This window comes from Magnolia sinica, chromosome 3, assembly GCF_029962835.1.
Source record: "Magnolia sinica isolate HGM2019 chromosome 3, MsV1, whole genome shotgun sequence".
In the NCBI taxonomy this organism is placed as follows: Eukaryota; Viridiplantae; Streptophyta; class Magnoliopsida; order Magnoliales; family Magnoliaceae; genus Magnolia; species Magnolia sinica.
In genome coordinates, this window is record NC_080575.1 from 27,874,294 (window position 1) to 27,896,472 (window position 22,179).

Genomic DNA, 22,179 nt, shown 5'->3' on the forward strand with positions numbered 1-22,179 from the left:
AAAAAATCAACCATTTTCCCAATGTTTCCCAAAAAGTGCGATAAATTACCTGATACAAGCAATATATCCCGTGCGATAACCGATATATATCTGCATCCTAAGGATGCGATACGTAATGCGATACCGATATTTCGAACACTGGTTGCCACTAGTGAAGCCCGTAGTCTTAGATCAGTCCCAAAAGTATAGTAGTAGATCCACATTCCATTTCCCCATTGAGATGCTTGGGAATTTGCTTGCAAGCTTACCAATGAGTTGTTAACTGTTCAGAAATATTGACCAGACTGATTATCTAATAAACGTTCTAACGCGAGTGGAATGTGGCAAGGCTGCCCACCATGCCTTCTTTTCTTCCTTTTTTTTTCAGCACATTGTGCAACCCATGATTTCTACGTACCTTATTGTCTCTCTATAAATGATGGCAATTAACATCTTTATAAGCTATGTATCGGAATCATTCATGCATCATTCATGTCACTGGCTAGCTTGCATTCGACATTCATGATTGAAACTTGGTGATTGATTCTTTCAATATCCTAAGTCGAGGTGTTCGATTGTCGATGCAATTTGTTTTCCTCTTTAAATGTTTATCTTAGTACTATGATTTCATTGCAGTGAGAATGTTCTGTTCACCATGGATGAGCTATCTGAAATAAAAAGGGTTTCAACAGGCCATCTTCATCTTCTAGGATTCAAGCCATTGAGTTGCCTAAAAGATTATCACAATTTAAGGCCATCGACCTTTGTATTTCCAAGTGATGAGGTTGTTCAAAGTTTCTTCCTTCTAGCATAGTTTGAAACCTTTTTACATTGGGTTCATGCTTTTAGTAAAATGATAATATCTTAATCAATTTGATGATGCTCTATTTATTTTGCTACTTCTAAGTTCTAACTTTTGTTGCCCATGTATATCTGGCCTCCTTTGGGTGTCTTGTGTTGCCATTCATATGAGTGAGTCAGTTCCCCCAGAAATTTCATTTTCTTTAAATGCATATTGCACTATTTTCACATTTTCCTTGTAATCCTGGTGACTTCATCAGTCAAGTGTAAATTGCCATAAATGTTTCTGGAGGGGTATTGCCTGCTAGTTTGCATGAATGCAACACACGACACGTCCAGCAAATGAAAATTCCTGCTATTCAGTGGGAAGTTACTCATAATAACTACCGGTAGTTAATGCATCTTATAGCCATTTGTTTATAGTTAAAACACCATATGGGGTATTTTAGTATCCTGTATTTTATTGTAGTAGATGGTAATTCTTGTAATTTTATCAAATATTTAAGTGAATGATCCCTCCCTTCAACACTCAACTTTTATAGCTGTAGAGGAGAACTCTGGTAATTTCATCTCAAGTATCAATTGAATGATCCCTCTCTTTCCCTCCCTCTCTTATGAAACTTTTATGAAACTCTATATCCTAAACAGCAGTTGGTCAACTTGGTCTTAGATCATTTCCTTTTCACAAATCTAGAATGTTTTAAACAGATCTTACCTTTCCCCTCATCAATTCACATAACTGGCAGTTGTGAACATATTGTTGAATCAGATGTTGGATTCTGGTTGCTTGGTTGAGGGAATTGAGATCTTACTTTCCATGATTTATTAATATTTGGAGGAACTTTACACATGTTTGAGGCGAGTTGCTATTTTGTAAGATTAGAAATTCCGAAAGGTATGTCTTGTGTCTGTCTTAAATCTAATAGATCTCCTTTGGGTAATTTGTTGGATGTTCATTGGCAACGAAAGAGTATTTGTGATTCTTTTGGACTGTCTTTATCATGATCGGAGAAGTCACTTTTGGAGAAGGAAATGGTTCTCAATTTTTTTCCATCCTCTTACAATTGTGCCTCTTGAGTTCGATGTTGTGATGATCTTGTATGGATCTAGTCCATCAATCAAGATCCAAGTAGTATGTATGCTGAGGACGGGAGGTTGATGGATCTGGTGTTTATCTGAGATTGCATTCTTTGTGGGGTAGTCATGTTACTCCAGAACTTCAAATTACGATTGTGAAGTTTGATAAGATAAATTGTCTTTAGTGGTCTTATAATGCTAAGATGTTTATCGGTGCAAGCTTGAAGTTGAATATATTAGTGGTTGCACCAAAGAATCACCAAAGATGAAGGTTGTGCAAAGTGGGATTGGAGAACGTGATTATGATGCCATGGCTCCTTCACTCTATTCCTCCATTGATCAATCAAAGACTAATGTTTCTTCGTGCTGCAAAAGAAGTATGGTATGTAGTTGCACAACCATATATTTGAGGGAGAAACATTGCCCGGTTGAATGAGCTGTATTCAGATATTTGAAGCATGTTTATTATGGAATAAATTTCTAGGGGAATATTCTATAACATTTGGTGCAACCCGGTTATCGAGTCAATGAGATCTCGACACCTAAATCACTATGAAATGGACAAGGGTACATCCACAAGAATAATGGAGTAGAAAGGGATAAATAATTTTATTGATATCAAATTTCTTCTCTTACAAAAGAAGCTGACGCTCAGATAATTTTGGAATGCATACCTCCTACACCACTCCTCTTATAGATCCTAAATGAATCTTCAATGAGAATGTGCCCCAACTACGATATTGATTTCAAATCATTATAAATGATTTCAATCAATATAATCTACCTAAGATGGTAAAAGCCTATCCCCAACCAAGATATTGATTTCAAATCATTGTAAATGATTCCTATCAATCTAATCTACTTAAAATGGTAAAAGCCTAATAATAGCAAAAGCAAATGTAGGAAATAATCCTCAAATTATCCAATCACATCTTCAAATTAGCCTGTATATATTCGATCACATCTCCCTATATCTTCAGTCACATCTTTAAATCAGCCCCCATATTTTCACAAATAGTCAAATGCAAATCTTGATATTTAGGCCATAAACCTATAATTAAACAATACAAAATTAGCACATGTTAGGCCTTGTGGTGAGCCATGGGCTTGCTTCAATTCTCCATAGTTTTGTAAGAATTCGTCCTTGAGTTGGAAACAAATCTCAACCTTTGGGCTTGTACTGCCTCTGTGATGAAGTTTCTTCTTCTTTGGTGGAAGTTGACGGTGCAACCTTAAGCGTAGGCTCAGCACAACTTTATTGGAGTCCATTGTAGATGATGTCTATTTCGCTTGAGCTTTTGAGGGTGCCAACTTGTTTGTTGTAACTTTAAAGTTCTTCATGGATCCTGAAACATTTGCCCTGTTTTTCGTGCCTCAATCATCTTTTTAAATTTGAGTGTTGAGACCTATTTGCATGTCTATTAGTGTGACTACAGCTATTAGTGGATCGAGCAATTGATTTGGTGAATTCAAGTGTAGGTACATTGAAGATAACGTTAAACATCTGATTTTCCCTTTGAATTTGGATCACTCACTATTTTAACTTTAACAATCCTTTTGATAGCAATTAACGGGTGGATAATATTGCTTGATCAGTGTAATTTTAAAGATATACTCCATCTATGATGTGCCAACAATTTGGATGGTCCGGATAATTGACAATCACTGTCAAATGTGTTGCAATGAGGATGAATCAATGCCATTTTCAAATGGTGCTTAAACTAACATAAGCTCACACGCGCATACAAGAGAGGCCTTAAACTCGAAGTGAATCATCCCCAACTCACCTTGACTTGAGTTGATTCTTGACTCGTCTTGTTAAGGACTGAGTTTGACGAGTCAGGGGATTTCATTATTTTGGGGCCCAACTCATCCTGGTTCCCTCCAAAACCAGTATGACTTGGACAATATCAAGTCACATTGGGAGATTTTGAAACTATGGTTGTGGTGTCCAACAACGTTTGAAGGGTTTAGGAAGGAGGTGTTTTGGGGTGGGAAAGACAAAGGAGGTTAGGGTTTTTGAATAGCTTAGCGATATTATATATATCATGAAAATTAGAAAATATCCTTAATTATGGTCTAGGCCGGGCCAAGGCTACAATGACTTGAACCCAAGTATTACACTGTATCACACCTTTGGGATAAGGAAATATGAAGGGAAATGTCGGGGAATATGACATGTATAACGTACCTCAATTTGAGGGAATCAATGGGAAAACTTCAGGAAAATATGGATTTTTCAGTGAAACATGTTAAAGGACACATGGTTATACGTTTATAACTCAAACGTTACAGAAAACTATGCATAATGGTTTTCATTGTTAAGAGGACAAAGTTATGCACTGTCCACCATATGTGATGCAACTATATCCAAAATGAGTTCATGTCTTTTACAGATCATAGAATACAAGCAACAAATCACAAATAACAGAACTAGAAACTAAAAAGAACTGAAGATACACACTGGTCTTAGATCCACATGGAGTTACAATCAAAGTAGTTGGCCCCATCCGTATCAGAGTGGCATGATACTTTTGCTCCACATAACTGCGGTACCGTACCCATCTAATGAGGTTTTGAAACCAGGTTGTTTAGTCTCTAAGATCTTGAGTACTCATCCTCAACAATGTCACCAGTATGGGTGGATATTTTGAGCAGACACTGTAACTATCACTGTCACTCAGTCACAATGGCTGTGACTGTGGCCAGACACCTCCATACCCATATCCTTTGCCCATAGCCATACTTGTGTCTATATTTGTAGGTTCACTCATGTTCGGGTTTTCCCAATTTATATTTTTTTCACCTTCAAGCTAAAAAGGCTTATACTTGTTCACTTACCAATCAATTGAAAAGAAAGGAATTTAAACATCCTTTTCTCACCTTTGGAGTTCCTGCCAGAATCGTTTTTATCGTGTGGTTTTTCCACCAAATTCGTGTTTTGATGAAACAGCTCAAAGTGCAGTTGTTAAAGCATGCCAATCGTTTTGTTGATTATTATTATTATTATTATCTGATTGTCAATTGAATATCACAATTATCATTGTCTATTGATACCGCGTGAGTATCGATCAAAACTTTGTATCCATACAACCGAGCCTGTGCCAATATATAGGGATATGTCAAATGTATAGATGATGATATCACTCATATGGTACCCAATGTTGTCAAAGTCCTACGATTTACGATTTCCGATATACGATTTTTGTCGAATCTTAAGCAAAACGATTTGAATCCTAACCTTGAATCCCTTTTTAAATGGATCCTACAATTCTATGATTTTCGATATACGATTTTTGTTGAATCTAAACAAAACGATTTGAATCCTAACCTTGAATCCCTTTTTAAATGGATCCTACAATTCTATGATTTGAATCTTATGGTCAAAGATTCAAATCCCGATTTACGATTCAAATTATACTTGTTCTCTTCTATTTTAAGCTTCATTTGACTTTCATTTTATGCTTTTAAATCGGAGGTGACTTTAAGAAATGTTTGGAAAAGGTAAATTATTTTATTTGTTCTTTATAAGAGATTAAATGATATATATTCTTTTCATCGTTAAATCATGCAGCTTTTTTGTGATTTTTTACTTAACAGGTTAAAACACCAAATTGAGTATGACTTGTAATCTTTTTATGGATGGTTGTGATCACACTGACTTATATGTATTATGGAATGATGTATAGAAATCAAAAAATCTTTTTCCGTCGGTCTATAATATCAAAGGTTGCTTTTTCACCGTGATTCTACATTCAAAAAAGGTATCAAAAACATAAATTATTAAAGGACCCTTGTATGTTTTTTTAAGAGAAATTTCTTGAAAGACAAAAAATTAAAGGAATTAGATTCCTTTAACACTATCATGACATGGTATTACTTGGTGTACATTGATGGCAAAAAGGAAGATTGATGAGTAAAAAAAAAATCTGATTTATTTATATTTTTTCAATTTTTAATTTTTTTAAAAGCAGACTGTAAAAAAATCTTACGTTTTACGATACGATTTGCGATTCGATACAATTCAACTCCTACAATTTACGATACAATAACAATTATGACAACATTGCTCATACCTTGTAGTTTCTTGTACTCCATAGTTTCTTATGGTTACCAATATATTGGCCGATGTGATACACAAAACCTTGTTGCTTCCACAATAAAGATGAGAGTATGACATTGATCATGAAGTGGTTAGACTTAATTTGCATGTAGGGTGCTGTGTATCTACAATGCTCACTGAATTGGTAGGAGTTGGTTGACTCCATTAAAAGGTACACCAAGCAATTAAGAACCTTTTTAACTCCAAAAGCCATGAACAAGGTATTAAAATATGGTTATTTAATAGTGCAGTGGGAATCGTTATGTCTTAAATGGTTCATTATGGTCTGTTACAGGGCTGATATATGTTTTTTTTTTTCCAAAAAAGAAAACAAAGAGAGGCTGTTATGGGCGTCATAATGGCCATCGTGGCCCATATTGTAACAGTAATGGCGGTGGCCGATACGGCCATTGTTACTGTTATTGAATACCTTGGCCATGATCATGTTTGGAGATGATAATAATCTCAATTATCAAAGTCTATGCTTGGAAGGGCACGGGCATGCTTGGTGATGCTTACTGTTTTTTGGTTAATGATGGTTTTCCGCACAAGAACAATCACTGAGAGTGCCTGCTGGAGAGTCGTTTTGATATTTCTCTTGTTCGATTTGGCAATTATTGATGTAAATGTGTTATTTTTTTTGGACATTTGCATCTTGAGTTATTATTTGATAGTCATGTGGTTTTTCCCTTCCATGGCTACTTACGTTCTTTCTAATTTTCATGTAATGCAGGAAATTGTTGGAAGTACTTGCATTTTTATCGCTCTTCACAGATCGATGTTACGTCTTAGAAGGTTGGTATTTCATAAATCATGTGTACCTCTTGCAGCTGAATAGGAAGCAACTTTAAGATAAATACTTGTAGACATAATTTGTTATGCATATAGGGGAATTATCTGGTGAACTTGTTTAATATTATGCAATAACATTCCTAGGAATGTGAATGGTCCATCATCAACCGAACTTGTCCATCCTATGTCCTCCACTTCAACCACCCAGCTCTAATTCTATGTGCAACATCCTTCTTAATATCTCTACTCATGAATTATCCACTCAAGATACCGATAATTGCCATTTTATGTTACTTCTTGGTTGGAAATCTTAACTATTTCCTTTTTTTTTTCCATCCTGTTGTTACTAAAATAGCATTTCATATACTTTAGTTTGACTAATTTTAAAATCTTTGTTTATAAAGCATCCCTTCATAATTCTAGCTCTGTACTTGCCCCCTCCCTCGTCTTGTTAATCAAAACTATGTCATCTACAAACAACATACACCACATGACCTATTCTTCTGTATGCCCCATTAACTTGTCCATAAGTTCTTCTGAATGCCCCATTAACTTGTCCATAACCAATCAAAATGTTAGGGCTCCATGCTGGCCCCTGGTGTAAGTCTACAGTAACTGGAAACTCACTTGTGTCTACACTAGTGGTGCACACATTTATTACCACTCCCTCCTGCATGTCCTTAATCGTGTAATTATGTGCTCAAATTTGTTACCACTCCCATGTACATGTCCTTAATCATGTAATTATATCCTTTCTTTTCCAACACCCACCAGATTATCCCTTTAGGGGTCCTACTGTATGCTTTCTCTAAGTCAATAAAGACCATGTGAGATCCTTCATCCCCTCTCTACGTTTCTCCATCAGCTAAGTAGGAAATTGGCTATAATGGTTGACCTTCATGGAATAAATTTGAACTGATTTTCTAATTTATTCGTCTAATGCTCTAATGTTTGCTCAACCACTCTCCTAAAGTTTCCTAGTATGTGACTCATATCCCACCATTATCAGTGTAGCTTTGTATGTTCGTTTATTCTAGTAATCAATGTTGTCAAATCGCATATGCCATTGTATGCGATCAGCATATGCTGTTCGCATATGCGATCGCACAATCGCATATGCCATAGCATATTTTTTATAAAATAATAAAAAATTTAAAAATGAAAAAAAATCTAAAAAAATAGAAAAACTTGCCTAATTAGTACACATGATTGGATTGAGTTATTTTACTTATTTCATTATAGTTTGAGTGTTTCATTAAGTTATATATTTAATTACTTATATTATAGCATATAAATTTTAACAAAACGATCAAGCTACATTAAAAGAGAACTAATTATTTATAAACTTCGAGCAAAGAAATTTTACTGATAAAAGGATAACTTGAAACAACTTATAAGTAATAACTTGCAGCTTAATTTACAAAAAGTAAGCACAACTTATAAAATACAAAAAATAAACATACTTGAAGTAATTGTAGAGAGATTAGAGTAAGAGAGAGAGTAATAGATTTAGAGCTTTGGAGTAGAGAATGGTGAAAATGGAGGGGATATGAGTGTCTATTTATAGGCAAAAGTTCTCCAAATTGAAAAAAATAAAAAAAATTGCTTCCACTCTGATTATTAGGAAATATGCAATCGCATATGCAGTATGCGATCGCATATTTATTGCATATAAAAGTATGCCATGGCATACTTGTCAGGATCGCATATGCCATCATGGCATATGCGATTCGATCCACAGTATGCGTATATGCGATCGCATTTGACAACAATGCTAGTAATAGCAACCACAATACATTTCCTCCATTCCTCTAGCACTTTGTTTGATATTAAAATCTTGTTGAAAGTAACTTTGTCAACCAAAACAATCCAATATCTCTTAAGCACTTCGAAACCTTTATTGATATTACATCTAGTCCTAGGGCCTTTCTTGTCTTCGTCTTTGTTGAAGATTCTTTCACTTCAGATATAATAATCCTATGAAAGTATTTATGATCTCCGGCCCATTTGAGTTTATGATTCTTTCTATCCCTAAGCTCTCAATGTGGTCGCCATTTATCAAGTTCCCGAAGTTGCTTTGACCATTCTTGATTTTATCATCCTTAACCAATACCCTTTGGTCATTGCTCTCAATGCATCAGAAATGATCTAGGTCCCTACTCTCTCTTCTTCTTTTCTTTTTTTTTTTTTTTGCGAGTTTGAAGACACTTCCTTACCTTCTCTTGCCCCCAATCTATTGCACAGATCATCATCTTAAGTTTAGCCTTGCTACTTTGCTCGCAGTCATTTTAGAACTTAACCGCACGCCCGCCCCTGCCCCCTCCCCCTTGTAAATATGGTGTGTAGATAAAATCGGAATAAAAAATTAACAAAATAAAGAGATTAGATTGGCCTACCCCATCAAAACATTGAACTAGCAACAAATCTAAAGGAAACATTTGATGATCTATTATGAACGTAAAAATGTTCAGATCATATTAAATATAACAGATTCATGAATAAATATAGATAGATGTAAAAATTTAAGGACCTTCCATATATATATATATTTTCATTGAATTGACAAGATAGTTCTTTTGTCACAACAAACCACACAAACATAGAACAACCTACAAAATGGATACATTTATTTTTCAAGTGATTCATATCCTTATGCAGTGTTGACACTACTATAACTTATAGTAGTGTGAACCTCTCTTTGGGGACAACCATGATGTGTGCATGACATTTGTTCCATCTAACTAATGTGCCACTCAAATTCGACCTGGAGCCTAAACATCAAAATGATAAGACCCTTGGGTGGGCCACATGGCCCACACCTAAGGAAATAGTGAAAATCATGCCTCAAACATCCAAATTCACTGTATGGGCCCACCTGAGTTTTGGAATGGCTTGGTTTAAATGTCTCCCTTCATGTTAGTGGGCAGGTATGATGAATGGATTGGATGACATACACAACACGGTGGGCCCACAAAAAGATCTGGAAGATTTTATTGGTTGGGCAGCCCCTCCCAACTGTTCTTGTGGTGTGCCCATCTAGGTTCTGGTTTGGATGATTTTTGGCCACATGGCCTAGCATTGAACAACACAACTCATGGACAGGGTGGATTTGATGCGCACATCATGGTGGACCCATAGAATTTGACACTGCTATAAGTCATAGAGTGTCGATGTTATGTCATCAATCATATATATGAGAGTGAGATGCTCATGGGCCACCATCAGGATCACCTAGCAAAAATATCGGCTTGATCCACTCATTGGATGGGCCACAACATACAAAATAATGGATATTTTCTGATATAATAAAACGAGCACCGGTATGGTCCACAAGGTAATCCACATAGTGGGGACAACCTTTTGGATTGGTTTGATGTGGCATACGAATGGCAGTGTGGAAATTATCCATTTGTTGGACACTAAATTAGTTGTCTAACCAGTTGGACATAGCATATCTCTCCCTCTTTCTCTCTCGCTCTCTCTATGTGTGTGTGTGTGTGCGTGCGCGCGCGCGCGCGTGTGCGTGTGTGTGTTGAAGATCTAAGGAACAGAAAAAACATTTGAACTAGTGAGAACTATGTAGATTAGTATTAATTTTCGTTCTCCATTTGTTAGGAATCTTGGAAGCTGGTACAAAGTAAGATTTTATTTTTTTTCCTTTTCTTGTTTTTATTTATTTATTTATTATTTTTTTTTTTTTCAGGTTTGCAGTTGCATTTTATGGTAGCTCAGCTCATCCTCAAATTGTTGCCCTGATTGCACAAGTAAGATTTTGTTGTCATTTGGTGAAAATGAATGTATATGTTTGCAAATATTGGGAAAATCTGGATGCATGAGCCATGAGCTTAAATTGCATTTGAGCTTGTAGCAAGTCCTTCAGGGGGTAGATCGCACTATGGTTGTTCTTGTTGTTCATATAGAGCTTTTTTCTTCGATAGGTAAGCTGTGCTCAAACACAAAACACAGGCATGAAGAAAAACTAAACTTCCAAACCAGTAAAGTAAAAAACACTCATTTTTATCTTCCTAGCTGGGCTGAGGTGTGTAAGCTAGTGGCTGAAGGAGGTGTGGGGATAAGGCGGTTGGGGGTGGTAAATTCGGCCCTTTTAGGCAAGTAGGTTTGGAGATTTGGGGTGGAGGACTCTAGCCTCTGGCGGAGGGTAATTGCTTCCAAGAGTGGTACCTCCCCCTTAGGTTGGTGGACCAGGGATTAATCCTTTTATAGAGCTTCCTCCCAATGGAAATCGGTGGCTGGGGTTGCTCCGCTGTTGGCAAGTGCGCTGGGTTTTGCTATTGGGGAGGGGTCTAGAGTTAGATTCTAGGAGGATGTCTGGTGTGGTGATGCTCCCCTTAGATCTTCCTTCCCCTCCTCGGTGAATCTGTCTGGCTGCTGGCATCTTAGTAGCCAACTGTTTCTCCACCCAGAGCAATAGGGGTGTCTGGCTTCCCTCTTGCTGAAGGAACTTAAATGATTTGGAGGTTGGTGATTTGGTATCTCTTATGTCCTTGCTGCAGGATATTTCTGCTGTTCTAGGGGACGGCTCGCTCGTGTGGCGTTTCTCCAGGAACTGAATGTTTTCAGTGTGGTCTCTCTGTGTGGTGCTGTCCCATTCCAATCTGGCTGTTGGCAAGAGTCACATTGCTCATATCTGGTTGTATGGATTGCCTTTGAAAGTTACTGTGTTTACTCAGTTAGCATGGAGAAATAGGATTGTAACTATCAATAATTTTTGTGAAAGATCCTTCATTTTGCCCAGTGCATTTCCTTTGTGCTTGAGTTCTAAGGAGTCTGTGGATCATCTGTTCATCCATTGCTTCTCCCATATTGTTTGGTTTGGCATTCTTAGATCAGCTAATGTCTGTTGGGTGATGCCCAGCTTGGTTGAAGTTTTGTACACTAGTAGCATATATGTTATATCTGTTCCACTTTCACTCATAGTATTTATTTGTTTATTTTTTGCACCAATGGATTACTAACTGCTAAAAATCCTTAAAACTCTATAAATATTGTAGGCATGTAGATGGTATTTAGGACCCTCTTTACAAGGGTTCAAATATCGATATCCGTAGCCATATTGATCAGCCAAAAGTTGTCGCGTATCCATGCGGTTAGTCCAAATCAGTGTGAACTTAAATTAAAAAACATCAGATGGATAAGAAAAATGGAGAATGCCTATTTTTGTATTCATATTGATTTTCTAGAATGTTTTAAACATGCAGTGGTGCGGTTTGTGGCATGGCCTGTTGTAGCATGCTGATTTTTTAGTTTTTAACTAATGTATTTATTGGATGGCTTCTGTGTGTGTGTGTGTGTGTCTTAAACTTGTTTATGGTGGGGTCATGGGCAAGTCTCGGAAGGCAATGTGGCGGCTAGTTTTGATGGGTATCTTCTGGTTCATATTGAAGAAGCAGAACAGTCTTTGTTTTCAGGACAAGAAACCTTCATCTGAGAGGGTCATTTATTTACTGAACTGTGCTGTTTCCAAATGGGTACCTTATGTTCATGCAGAAGTCGTTGATCTCTCTTTTTTGCATTTGCATTAGTGTAGCTTTGTATTCTTTCCCCACTTTTGTGGGGTTTTAAAATAAATTTCGGTTATCTCTCTCTCAAAAAAAAACAACAACTTGTAATTGTGTATATAAAAGTGAACGAGTACTCTGCGTCTATTACTACTGACTACACTATGTAGTAAAACCAATAAATATATGTATTGTGTTCGTTCCTGGAAGTGAAGCACATCAAATATATAGTACGAAAATCTCTTTTACACCTGTCTCCAAGTGTAACTAATGCAGGGGCATTTTCACACCAGGCTCAAGTGGGGTCGCCTGTGGGATGTATGGGTACACTCGGGGTGGGCGGGGCCCATGGGGGAGGTCTCGTGTTCGAGACTCCTCACCGGGGGTGATTAATGCGCATTTCACAGTGGGCTCGAGCGGGGTAACCTGTGGGATGCGGGGACACACTCGAGGTGGGCGGGCCGTGTGAGGCGCTACCCATGTGATTTGGGACCCACGAGGGGGATTCGGCCGAGGTCCTAACCTATGAGATGTGGGGCCTAGGCTATGAGATAAAGGGATTAATTCGCCATGCTCTAACAGTTCGAGCTTTTAGAGCAAGTGGTTAATTGTCCTGCATCAGTAACACCAAAAACAACAAAAAGAAAAAAAAGAAAGAGAAAGAAGTATTCAACTAATCTCACAAGTATTGACATCATGTATCATCCAAATCAGCCAATACAATTTGGGTTGACCAATTCACTTGTCTTTTCGTATAGGTTGGTACCAATATACAATATGTTTCAGAGGCTGATATTATGAACCATGTTCTCAGTCGTCGATGTTGTATTGACTGCGTAATATCCTAGACTACTCCTAGGTTATACTGACTAATATATTTAATTGTTTGCTGTTGTGCTGTCATTGGTCACATTACTTAACCTTGTATGCTTGTAGACTTGAGGCTGATATTCTGAACCATGTTCTCGGTCGTTGATGTCGTTTTGACTGCATAATATCCTAGATTACTCCTAGGTTATACTAACTAATATATTTAATTGCCTTTTGTTGTGCCATCATCGGTCACATTACTTAACCCTGTATGCTTGTAGACTTGAGGCGTGCTTGCACATAAAATTAGAAGTTTACAACTATATTTTACCTTATTTGCATGATCCTTCTAACTAGGTGCATCTCCGCTTTGAATTACGCTTCTACTCTTGCTTCCTTGCTATCTATAGTTGCTAACATTTGAAACAAATGCTTACCCCTCCTGGATTCAAACTTTCATTAGTCACTGAACAGAGGTTCTGCCATATATTTGTCACTCGGTTTCGAGTGCGGCTTGTCCCAGTATTGGAACAAGCTGTATCGCTGATACTGATATAACTCATCTGATATGGGAGAAGTTGCCTGAAACAATACAAAAAATAACAAAAAATAGGAAATAAAAAATCAGAAAAAATGGAAAATTTTGGAAAATATTAAAAATGCATATATAAGAAAATGAATGCAAGTTGGGATAAATTTAGATGGATTTATGTACATTATACAATTTGGACAAGTTTTACTATAACCCAAAGTGCAAAGTGTAGTGTAGATGCATTTAACTTTTAAACACACAAAATGTAGATTATAAATTACAAGTCACGCAATCTAGGCAGGTTAACATGATTATATAAGTCCAAAAATATATAGTCATTAGATATGGATAAGGGCATCCTCCCTATCTATATCTGAAGAATGGACTACTCCCTCTTCACCTTGATGTTGGCTGTGGCTGATTAATATTGTTGTCATTATCGAGTGATTGTGATGCACAAGTTGTGCCTTGTTGTCATTATTATATGGTCATGGATACCAGTATTAAGGTACTGGTGATTATCTGTTAGAGTTGAGAGAATGACCAGAGCTTGAGGAAGATAGTTTTGATTATAGGCATGGCACAGCTAATAAATAATCTGAGAGTGAATATTATTGAAGCACGAAAACATATTTGGTGCTCACTACTTATACCATGCGTTTTAATAGCTGAAAATTATAGTCGCTAGCCATTGCAATGCAGGCCAATACAGCTGAAAGTTTTTTATTCCTTGAAATAGTGCTTTTTTCTGTTAAAGATTTAGAAGAAGGTTTCTCAGACATTCCCGACTTGCACAAACCTTCTACCTAGTTTGCGCTCATCTGAATCTCCTCCTACACCCTTTGTGCAACTTGGAATAATTCTGTGGTAAGATAATTCTGTTTTGCATTCAACATACAATCTAGATGATTCTGATCCATCATCTGAGGATGCAACTTGTTGAGGTTCCCATTCAAGGTATTCCGTGACGGTAACGGTGGCCGTAACGGCCATCACCATTACCTTTACGGCTGTTACGGCCCCCCGTAGCGGTCATTACAATATCTCTCTCTTTCTCTCTATTGAAAAAAAATCCTGAAAAACCTATATCTGCCCCATAACGGACCGTTATGGCCTTTACAAGGGTCGTAACGAAGGTTACGGGTCATTTTTCCATAATGGCCGTTATAGCCGTTACGAGCCCATTACGTATAACAGTTGCCACCGTTACCTTTACGTAATGGCCTTCATGGCCGTTACGGCACACCATGTTCCTATTTCATTTGTATTCGCACTGTAGAATAGAAAGAGTCATTCTAATTAAAATTCATTGTAAATTTCTCATGTTTGCATGAACTTTTAGGTTCTGTTTGGACGACGTCTGTCTATAATTTTTTATCATTTCTACCCACACGACTGACATTGTCTGTGAAAATAGCTCTGAACTCTTTTGCACAAAAAAATGATTAGGAGATTCAATGTTTTACCACCAATATGCACATATGCAATCAAAAACATCTATGAGTTGTGTCATGTAATCATACCCTCATTAAACATCCATCCTTCAGGTGGACCACAATAGTGGGGTATATCTGAACCATAGGCCGACTCTCCCGACTGCCTCTGACACATCTATTGCACCTATTGGGCAAACATGAGTTTAAATGCTTTCATTGTCACTCAAATAGGCCCCTTTTCTTTTCAAGTTTAAGCTACTTGCCCCCTTTTTGGAACTTTCTAATTGCAGATAACTTCCACAGGATGAGATAACAAGTTCAAGTGGTCAAGTTGAGCCTCCTGGAATGCACATGATATACCTTCCATATTCTGATGACATCAGACACCCTGAAGAGGCAAGAAGAGACTTCATTTGGGTTGAGTATATCTTCTAAAAGATGAATTAGTTATGTGTAACCTGGTATGACAGCAGGTTCATATGGCTGTTGATGCTGAGACTCCTCGAGCGACAGATGATCAAATCAAGAAAGCAATGGTTATATTGAAGCGTGTGGACCTGAAAGACTTTTCAGTTTGCCAGTTTGCAAATCCTGGTACATTGCCTTTTTTACACAAGGCTCATTGTTTAAATTGTGGATGCATATTTCCAATAATCTTAGCAGAACCAGTTCAGTTCTTACAATCGTTGTTCATCATCCTTTCTCCACACAAAAGTGTGTTGTTCTTTGTTATTTAGTTCTTTTGTTTTGTTTGTTTGTTTTTTTCCACAAAACTAGCATTGAACCTATCATTGGGCAGAAAATTTATTATGTTGAAAATTCATTTGACGAAATATATGCAAAGGTTGTGAAAAAGAGCTGTTTTTGCTTACTCAAATTAGTTGTTATTTATGATGTGCACACATCTATTATGGAGAGCAGATTGAGATGGTTTGGCCATGTGCAATTAGGACTGGAGTCTGATCCTACAAGGAGGTGAATTGAGTAAGATTAAAAGGGCTGAAAGAAAGGATGAGGGAAGGCCTCAAAGACTTGGGTCAAGGCAGTGAGAAGGGGTATGAAGGATTGTTCACTTGTTGAGGATAGTGAGTGTAGATAGGAAGATTTGGCAAAACAGGATCTGTAAAGATAACCCCAAATGACGACGCATATTTATGGGAGGTCTCACCTTAGCTCGTCTCATTTTGCTAGGTGGACATGATAGCCAATGCCAAATTGGTATTTGGTATTCTAATAAAGAATTAGTTCAAAAATCAAAAGTATACTCTTCCTAATTTTACATTGAACATGAAATATTAAACAATAGGATAGATCCTGGTTGTGAGTACGTGTGTTTTGTTCAAAAAATAGGGAAAGCTTAATTGCACAAGCCTTCTACCTAGGTTCCACTCCCACTTTGACTGGCGCTTTAGTCTCCTTTTCCTGCTCCTCTCTCACCTCATAGTTGTTTATACTAGCTAAAATTTTGAAACAGATGCTTCCTTGCTTTTGCAACTGATTTTGTTGTCATCTCTTCATTGAACCATAGGGAAAAGTAAAATATGTACATGTGTGTGTGCTTGTGGAAAAACCCAATGGCCATTTAACCACATGACACTAGGATCTTCTTGGTGAATCCCATAATCACGGTAATTTTGGGTATCCTTGCATGGGTAGGTTTTGGGTTGTACTGGTCCAATCCTTGTCCCTTAGAGATCTAATCCTAGATGGACCCAATTAAGGAGAAAGGAGCAAAATCCCTTAGTGACGATGACCGCAACCTGCATGGGCTGCTCTACCCCTTATTGTAGCTCCACAGACAATACACCTAATTCAAGTATTGATGAATCATGGAATTTTTATAGGTTTTCAGCTTTTTGGTTGCTTGCTCCTAAGGGTTTTTAGGTTATGTAAACAAAGTGTTCTTGAATAAGATTGAGAGAGAGAGAGAGAGAGAGAGAGGGGGTGGGAGGTCACACCCCTAGGCCTAGTCTCTCTATTTTATTATTAGGGTTTTCATAATAAAAAAGTACAAAAATACCCGTCCATATTTAAGTTATTACATAAGCAAAGCCCATAGGCCTATACTCTATTTTAACACATATTTCAGCCCAATAATGATGGGAAACCACATGTGAGATCATCACAGTCCACCAACACTCCCACTCAAGCTAGAACATATATATCATGAATCCCCCCAATTTGACAAAGAAACGATTTAAATGAGTGTGACCAAGAGCATTAGTGAACGCATCCACCAACTGATCTTGAGAATGGTATGCAAATTTCCTTATTTGTAACTCTCTCTGATGAAGCGACGATCAACTTTGATGTGCCTAGCTCTCTTGTGATAAACTGGATTGTTAGCAATATGAGAGGCAGCTTGATTATTACAATTTACAATATAGCCTCATGGGTACATTAATCATAAACCTTAACTCACGCATTAACGTCTTTAATCGAACAAGTTCACATGTAGCATGAGCCATTGCCTTGTACTCTGCCTCTACGCTTGAACGGGCTACCACACTTTGCTTCTTACTTCTCCATGTTACCAAGTTACTTCTCATAGAGGTTCAATAGCTTATGGTAGATTGCTTGTCAGATGGAGAATCAGTCTAGTATGCATCCGAATATCCTTCTACTTGAAGATAACCATCACACATATAGATAATAATACTACGGCCTAGAGCTCCCTTCAAGTACCTGAGTATACAAAATACGGCTTCTGTGTGAGGAAACATGATGAGCTTGTATAAACTACTTATTGGAAAACTCACATCAGATTGAGATATATATATATATATATATATATATATATATATATATATATATATATATATATATATATATAACAGTATCGGGGATTGAACCTTGAATCACTTACACTGTCCCTGAACCATTGGGGTTGCACTTCACTATATACACGTATCGACACCCAAATGTATATTTTCCAACAAGTAATTCAGCTAGAGTCCAAGTCTAATTCCCATAGTACGTTAACTTGGAAGAGCAAGAAGCATAATGTTGTTGCCAAGTCCAGTGTTGAAGCAGAATATGGATCTATAGCACACACAACTTGTGAACTCGTTTGGTTGAAATCACTTCTAGAAGAATTGAGATTTCTGGTTCAAGTTCTAATGCTTTTACACTGTAACATCAAGTTGCTATGCATATTGCAAACAATCCAATGTACCGTGATCGAACAAAGCACATATAGATCAACTACCACTTCATTCGGAATAAGATCTTTCGGAAAAAAAATTTCACTCCATATATTTCGTCCCATGATCATATTGCAGATTGTTTAGCAAAGCACTTGGGAAATCTCAGTTAAAATGCTTATGTCCAAGTTGGACGTGTATGATATGTATATTCTAGCTTGAGGGGGAGTGTTAAATGGTCCCACGAGTGGGCTCTTTGGACTATTTGGCTTAAATGTACTTGGTCTTGCAAATATTTTCACTAAGGGCCTGTTTGGGAACGTGGATTTGGAACCCCCTGGATTCGAAACCCCTTGGGTTTGGAACCCCTTGGATTTAGAATCCTCCTATTGTGTTTGGCACCCTGGATTCAGAATCCCCTATAATCCAAATGTAGTTATGCATGGTATATTTACAGGGTTTTGAATTTAATTACTAAATCAACTTTAATATCTCTAATTAGTGTCTGTATGTATGTTTGACACAATGGTTGTAATAAGACCGTTGAATTATATACTTTGCCCGAAAATGATGAAATTCCAAGTCTCGGATGGGCCACAAGCACAAGATCACATCTGATCCAAGTGACTAACCAACGATTTTTAACCGTTGATTTACATGGACAATGTTTGGACGACATGGATTATCGTATTAAAGTAATTATAATGATGCAGTTGATAATTTGATTGCCATGTGCCCAATAGATTAGTAGCCTAGTGACACACATGTTACACATGCAACTCTTGGAAGGATTTTAGATGTAATCCAAGCTTCCACCTTGGATTTGAAACCCCCAGTTACTTTATGGTGCCAAACATATTAGGGGATTTGAAATCCCCCCAAATTCATGGTGCCAAATGACCCCTAAGGCTCTTACCGTTGAAGTTGGATGACGTATTCTCTCCCAAACACTTTTCTTAGTAGATAGGTTCCTGGAAAGCATCTATTTGTTGGATGACTACAAGGGAAATAACTAAATTAGGTACATCTTCATCTCATCTTTGGGTTCCATTCTTCACCTTCGTATGTCAGTGTGGTAGGTAATATGATGTGGCAATTATTATTTTTTCTTGGAAGACAAACATGAATACTCTTTTATTACCAAGGGCTCATGAGCCAAAACAATACAAAGCATACAACATGGGCTAAGGCCCTTTAAAAGCAAGAAAACAAAGAGCGAACAAGAGGAGAAAGGAAGAAAATAAAGGCCCACACCCCGGGCCAAGGGAAGAAAAGCCCACATCCCAGGCCAAGAAGGAAAAGGCCCACATCCTGGGCTAGGAGGAAAACAAAAAAGGAAGAAAACCATCCACACCCAGGGCTAAGGACAGAAGCCACCCACACCCCCTGCTAGGGAGGATAACAAAGAACAACTGCAGGCAAGAGAAGACACAAGGAGTCGCTAGGTGAGGATAATAGTATCTGCCAAGGTGGTTGTGCATCAAGCCCAACATGGGGGATATGCACGAGCTTTTCTATGGCCTTCCTTTGAGAGGAGCTAGTAATAACTATGGCCTGGATTCGATGCTTAAACCTTCAATTGCGTGAGCCGTAATACACTCCTTGGGGGATTTAGAGGGGCGAGTGATGATTTTCTGCATTTCAGAGTCTGGAACCTTGATAATAGCACCTGGAACATTAACACCACATGATATGGTTAATCTAAGATACAGGGTGGCAAGACAGTCGTATCATCCCTGCCAGCCTCAGAGATGATGCCCCAACATGCTTTAGAGTAGAGGGAAGGGAAACAAAGGGCATCAACTCTAGAGCTGGAAAGGGTGGAGCAAGAAAGGTGTCAATTCCCAGAAAAGTCTGAATTACAGCTTGAGGGATTGACATGGGAAGGGAACGAATGAGGTACAATGGATGTGTTTATATCGCAGACCAGGAATTCCCATTGTTGATCTTACCATTAAAGAAAGTAAGCAAAAGAAAACCTTCCAAACTTGGGCTGTCTTTAGGTTCCACATGTTATCAGTTTTGTAGTTTTCCTTGGACATAATTTTGCTGATTTCTTACAGTAATTTCTTGCAGCCTTGCAGAGGCACTACGCAGTATTGCAGGCCTTGGCTCTAGGTGAAGATGAGATGCCAGACGCCAAAGATGAAACTGCACCTGATGAAGAAGGCTTGGCTAGGTAACCTGTAAATCACATCCAGCACTTACTCCTATGTCTAGCATTCCGGCTCTAGATGTTGCACCCTACATTGCTTCCCTGCCCTTTGTTTCCATTTCTCCTGCTATCTTTAAGATATCTTCATTTATATATATTCTCCTTTTATGGATCTATCACAGACCAGGAATTGTCAATGCACTAGAAGACTTTAAGGTTGCTGTCTATGGAGAAAACCATGACCAGGAGGAAGCTGAATCTGCAGAAAAATCTTCAGAGGCTTCCAGAAAGAGAAAAGCAATAGCTGAAACAGCTGTTAAGGAGAGTGCAAATTACAATTGGGCAGAGCTTGCAGACAATGGGAAGGTGAACAGCAGAATGATGAATGATAGAATGATATGCGCATCACAGAATTTCTATGCAATGTCACCCACATTGTACACATGTAAAGCATGTATTGCAATTAGGGCTTTTGATCTAGTGGGCCATGGTGTGTATGGGTGAGAGCCTATAAGTTGTACCTGTTGGACTACTCTGACCATCCAGCAGTTGCAACTTCTCTCATTGGATGTCGACTATTGTGCTCTTTCATAAGTCACCCCTTTTTCTGGCCAGTCCAATCCTCTTGGCTTTTGGAATATGGCCCATCCAAATGGTGGCCCTCCAAATCAATGGTCCTGATCACCGAACATAAATGAATCAGATTCAATAGGGGATGTTTCGGTGTGTGCATTTCCACTAATTGAATTGCCCGACTAAACTTTTCTGTTTGGATTTGTGTTCTGCAGTTGAAAGATTTAACTGTGGTCGAGTTAAAGTACTATCTGTCAGCACACAATCTCCCTGTTGCTGGTAAGAAGGAGGCTTTGATCAGTAGGATCTTAACTCACATGGGGAAGTAAGTTCAAGCTAATTGGATGGCATAACCTGGTGCAGAGCCTTATGCAATTGTCGGCAATTTCTACTGCTCCAAAATGTAGTTTGCTTGTTTCATTCAAGTTTTGTGCCGATTTCTGCGTTATAAAAATTTGTTAGATTGAAATCTCACAGTTCAGGCTAAAGAATGAAGATATTAGAATTGTGGCAATATGAAAAGGGATCTCCCACATGGTGCTAAAGGAGCTATGATACAATGCTCGACCTGGGAGTGTCTCAAGTTTGCTCTTTTAGTTTGTACATGCAGGGCCCACAGTGATCAAACTGTCGATGTCATGTCCCCCACATGCATTTGCTAGAAAATCGAGCAGATTGGAGGACCGTAGCCATTGAATCTTTGCCCCTTATTCTGTAGAATCGGTACAACAGTTGTTCTTGGTCTCTTAGCTGTCTAATGCTTGGGCCATCTACAGTAGGGCTCATCATAGCAACAATTTCAATCCTACAAACTTGAGAAAGAAAACAAACTGTACACATTCTCAGATCGAGAATTGGATGAGACAATAGCATATATGTTAACTGAAATGTAGGGGACTTTGGTACCCAGATATTTCACGGTGTATTGACCAGACAATAGCATACCTTTATAGAGATTTCTTAAAACAAGGATAGATAAAAATACATAAATATTAAAACTTAAAAAAAAGAAAAGAAAAAGTAGGCTGGTTGATGCCTTAATGTAGTTTAGTTGAAAATTCTTGGACCCAACATCACCCTGTTTTGGGCTAATACAGTTCTATCGTTCATGGATGAAATCATCACGTGTTGGATTTCGGACGATATGTTAATCCTTCATACAGTGTGCATGGCCATGGAAATATGAAGTGTTTAGATGTACCCATACCACCAGTGAGTAGAACTGATCACCTACAGGCATAACTTGTGGTATCAGACCCT

General features: G+C 37.9%; 1 protein-coding gene across 2 annotated transcripts in view; it reads left to right on the plus strand.

Moving 5' to 3' along the window:
- Nucleotides 1–21,393, plus strand: part of LOC131239739 (ATP-dependent DNA helicase 2 subunit KU70) — a 63,272-nt gene extending 41,879 nt beyond the window's left edge. The window contains exons 13-20 of one of the 2 annotated variants that reach the window (XM_058237585.1): nucleotides 616–763; nucleotides 6,693–6,754; nucleotides 10,455–10,515; nucleotides 15,352–15,444; nucleotides 15,522–15,642; nucleotides 20,268–20,370; nucleotides 20,529–20,712; nucleotides 21,135–21,393. In XM_058237585.1, coding sequence (XP_058093568.1) covers nucleotides 616–763; nucleotides 6,693–6,754; nucleotides 10,455–10,515; nucleotides 15,352–15,444; nucleotides 15,522–15,642; nucleotides 20,268–20,370; nucleotides 20,529–20,712; nucleotides 21,135–21,248 — 886 coding nt within the window. In that variant the 3' untranslated portion in view covers nucleotides 21,249–21,393. Of the gene's footprint in view, nucleotides 1–615; nucleotides 764–6,692; nucleotides 6,755–10,454; nucleotides 10,516–15,351; nucleotides 15,445–15,521; nucleotides 15,643–20,254; nucleotides 20,371–20,528; nucleotides 20,713–21,134 lie in introns of those variants that run through there. The other variant, XR_009168367.1, reaches the window with a different exon arrangement.
- Nucleotides 21,394–22,179: the final 786 nt, after the last annotated feature.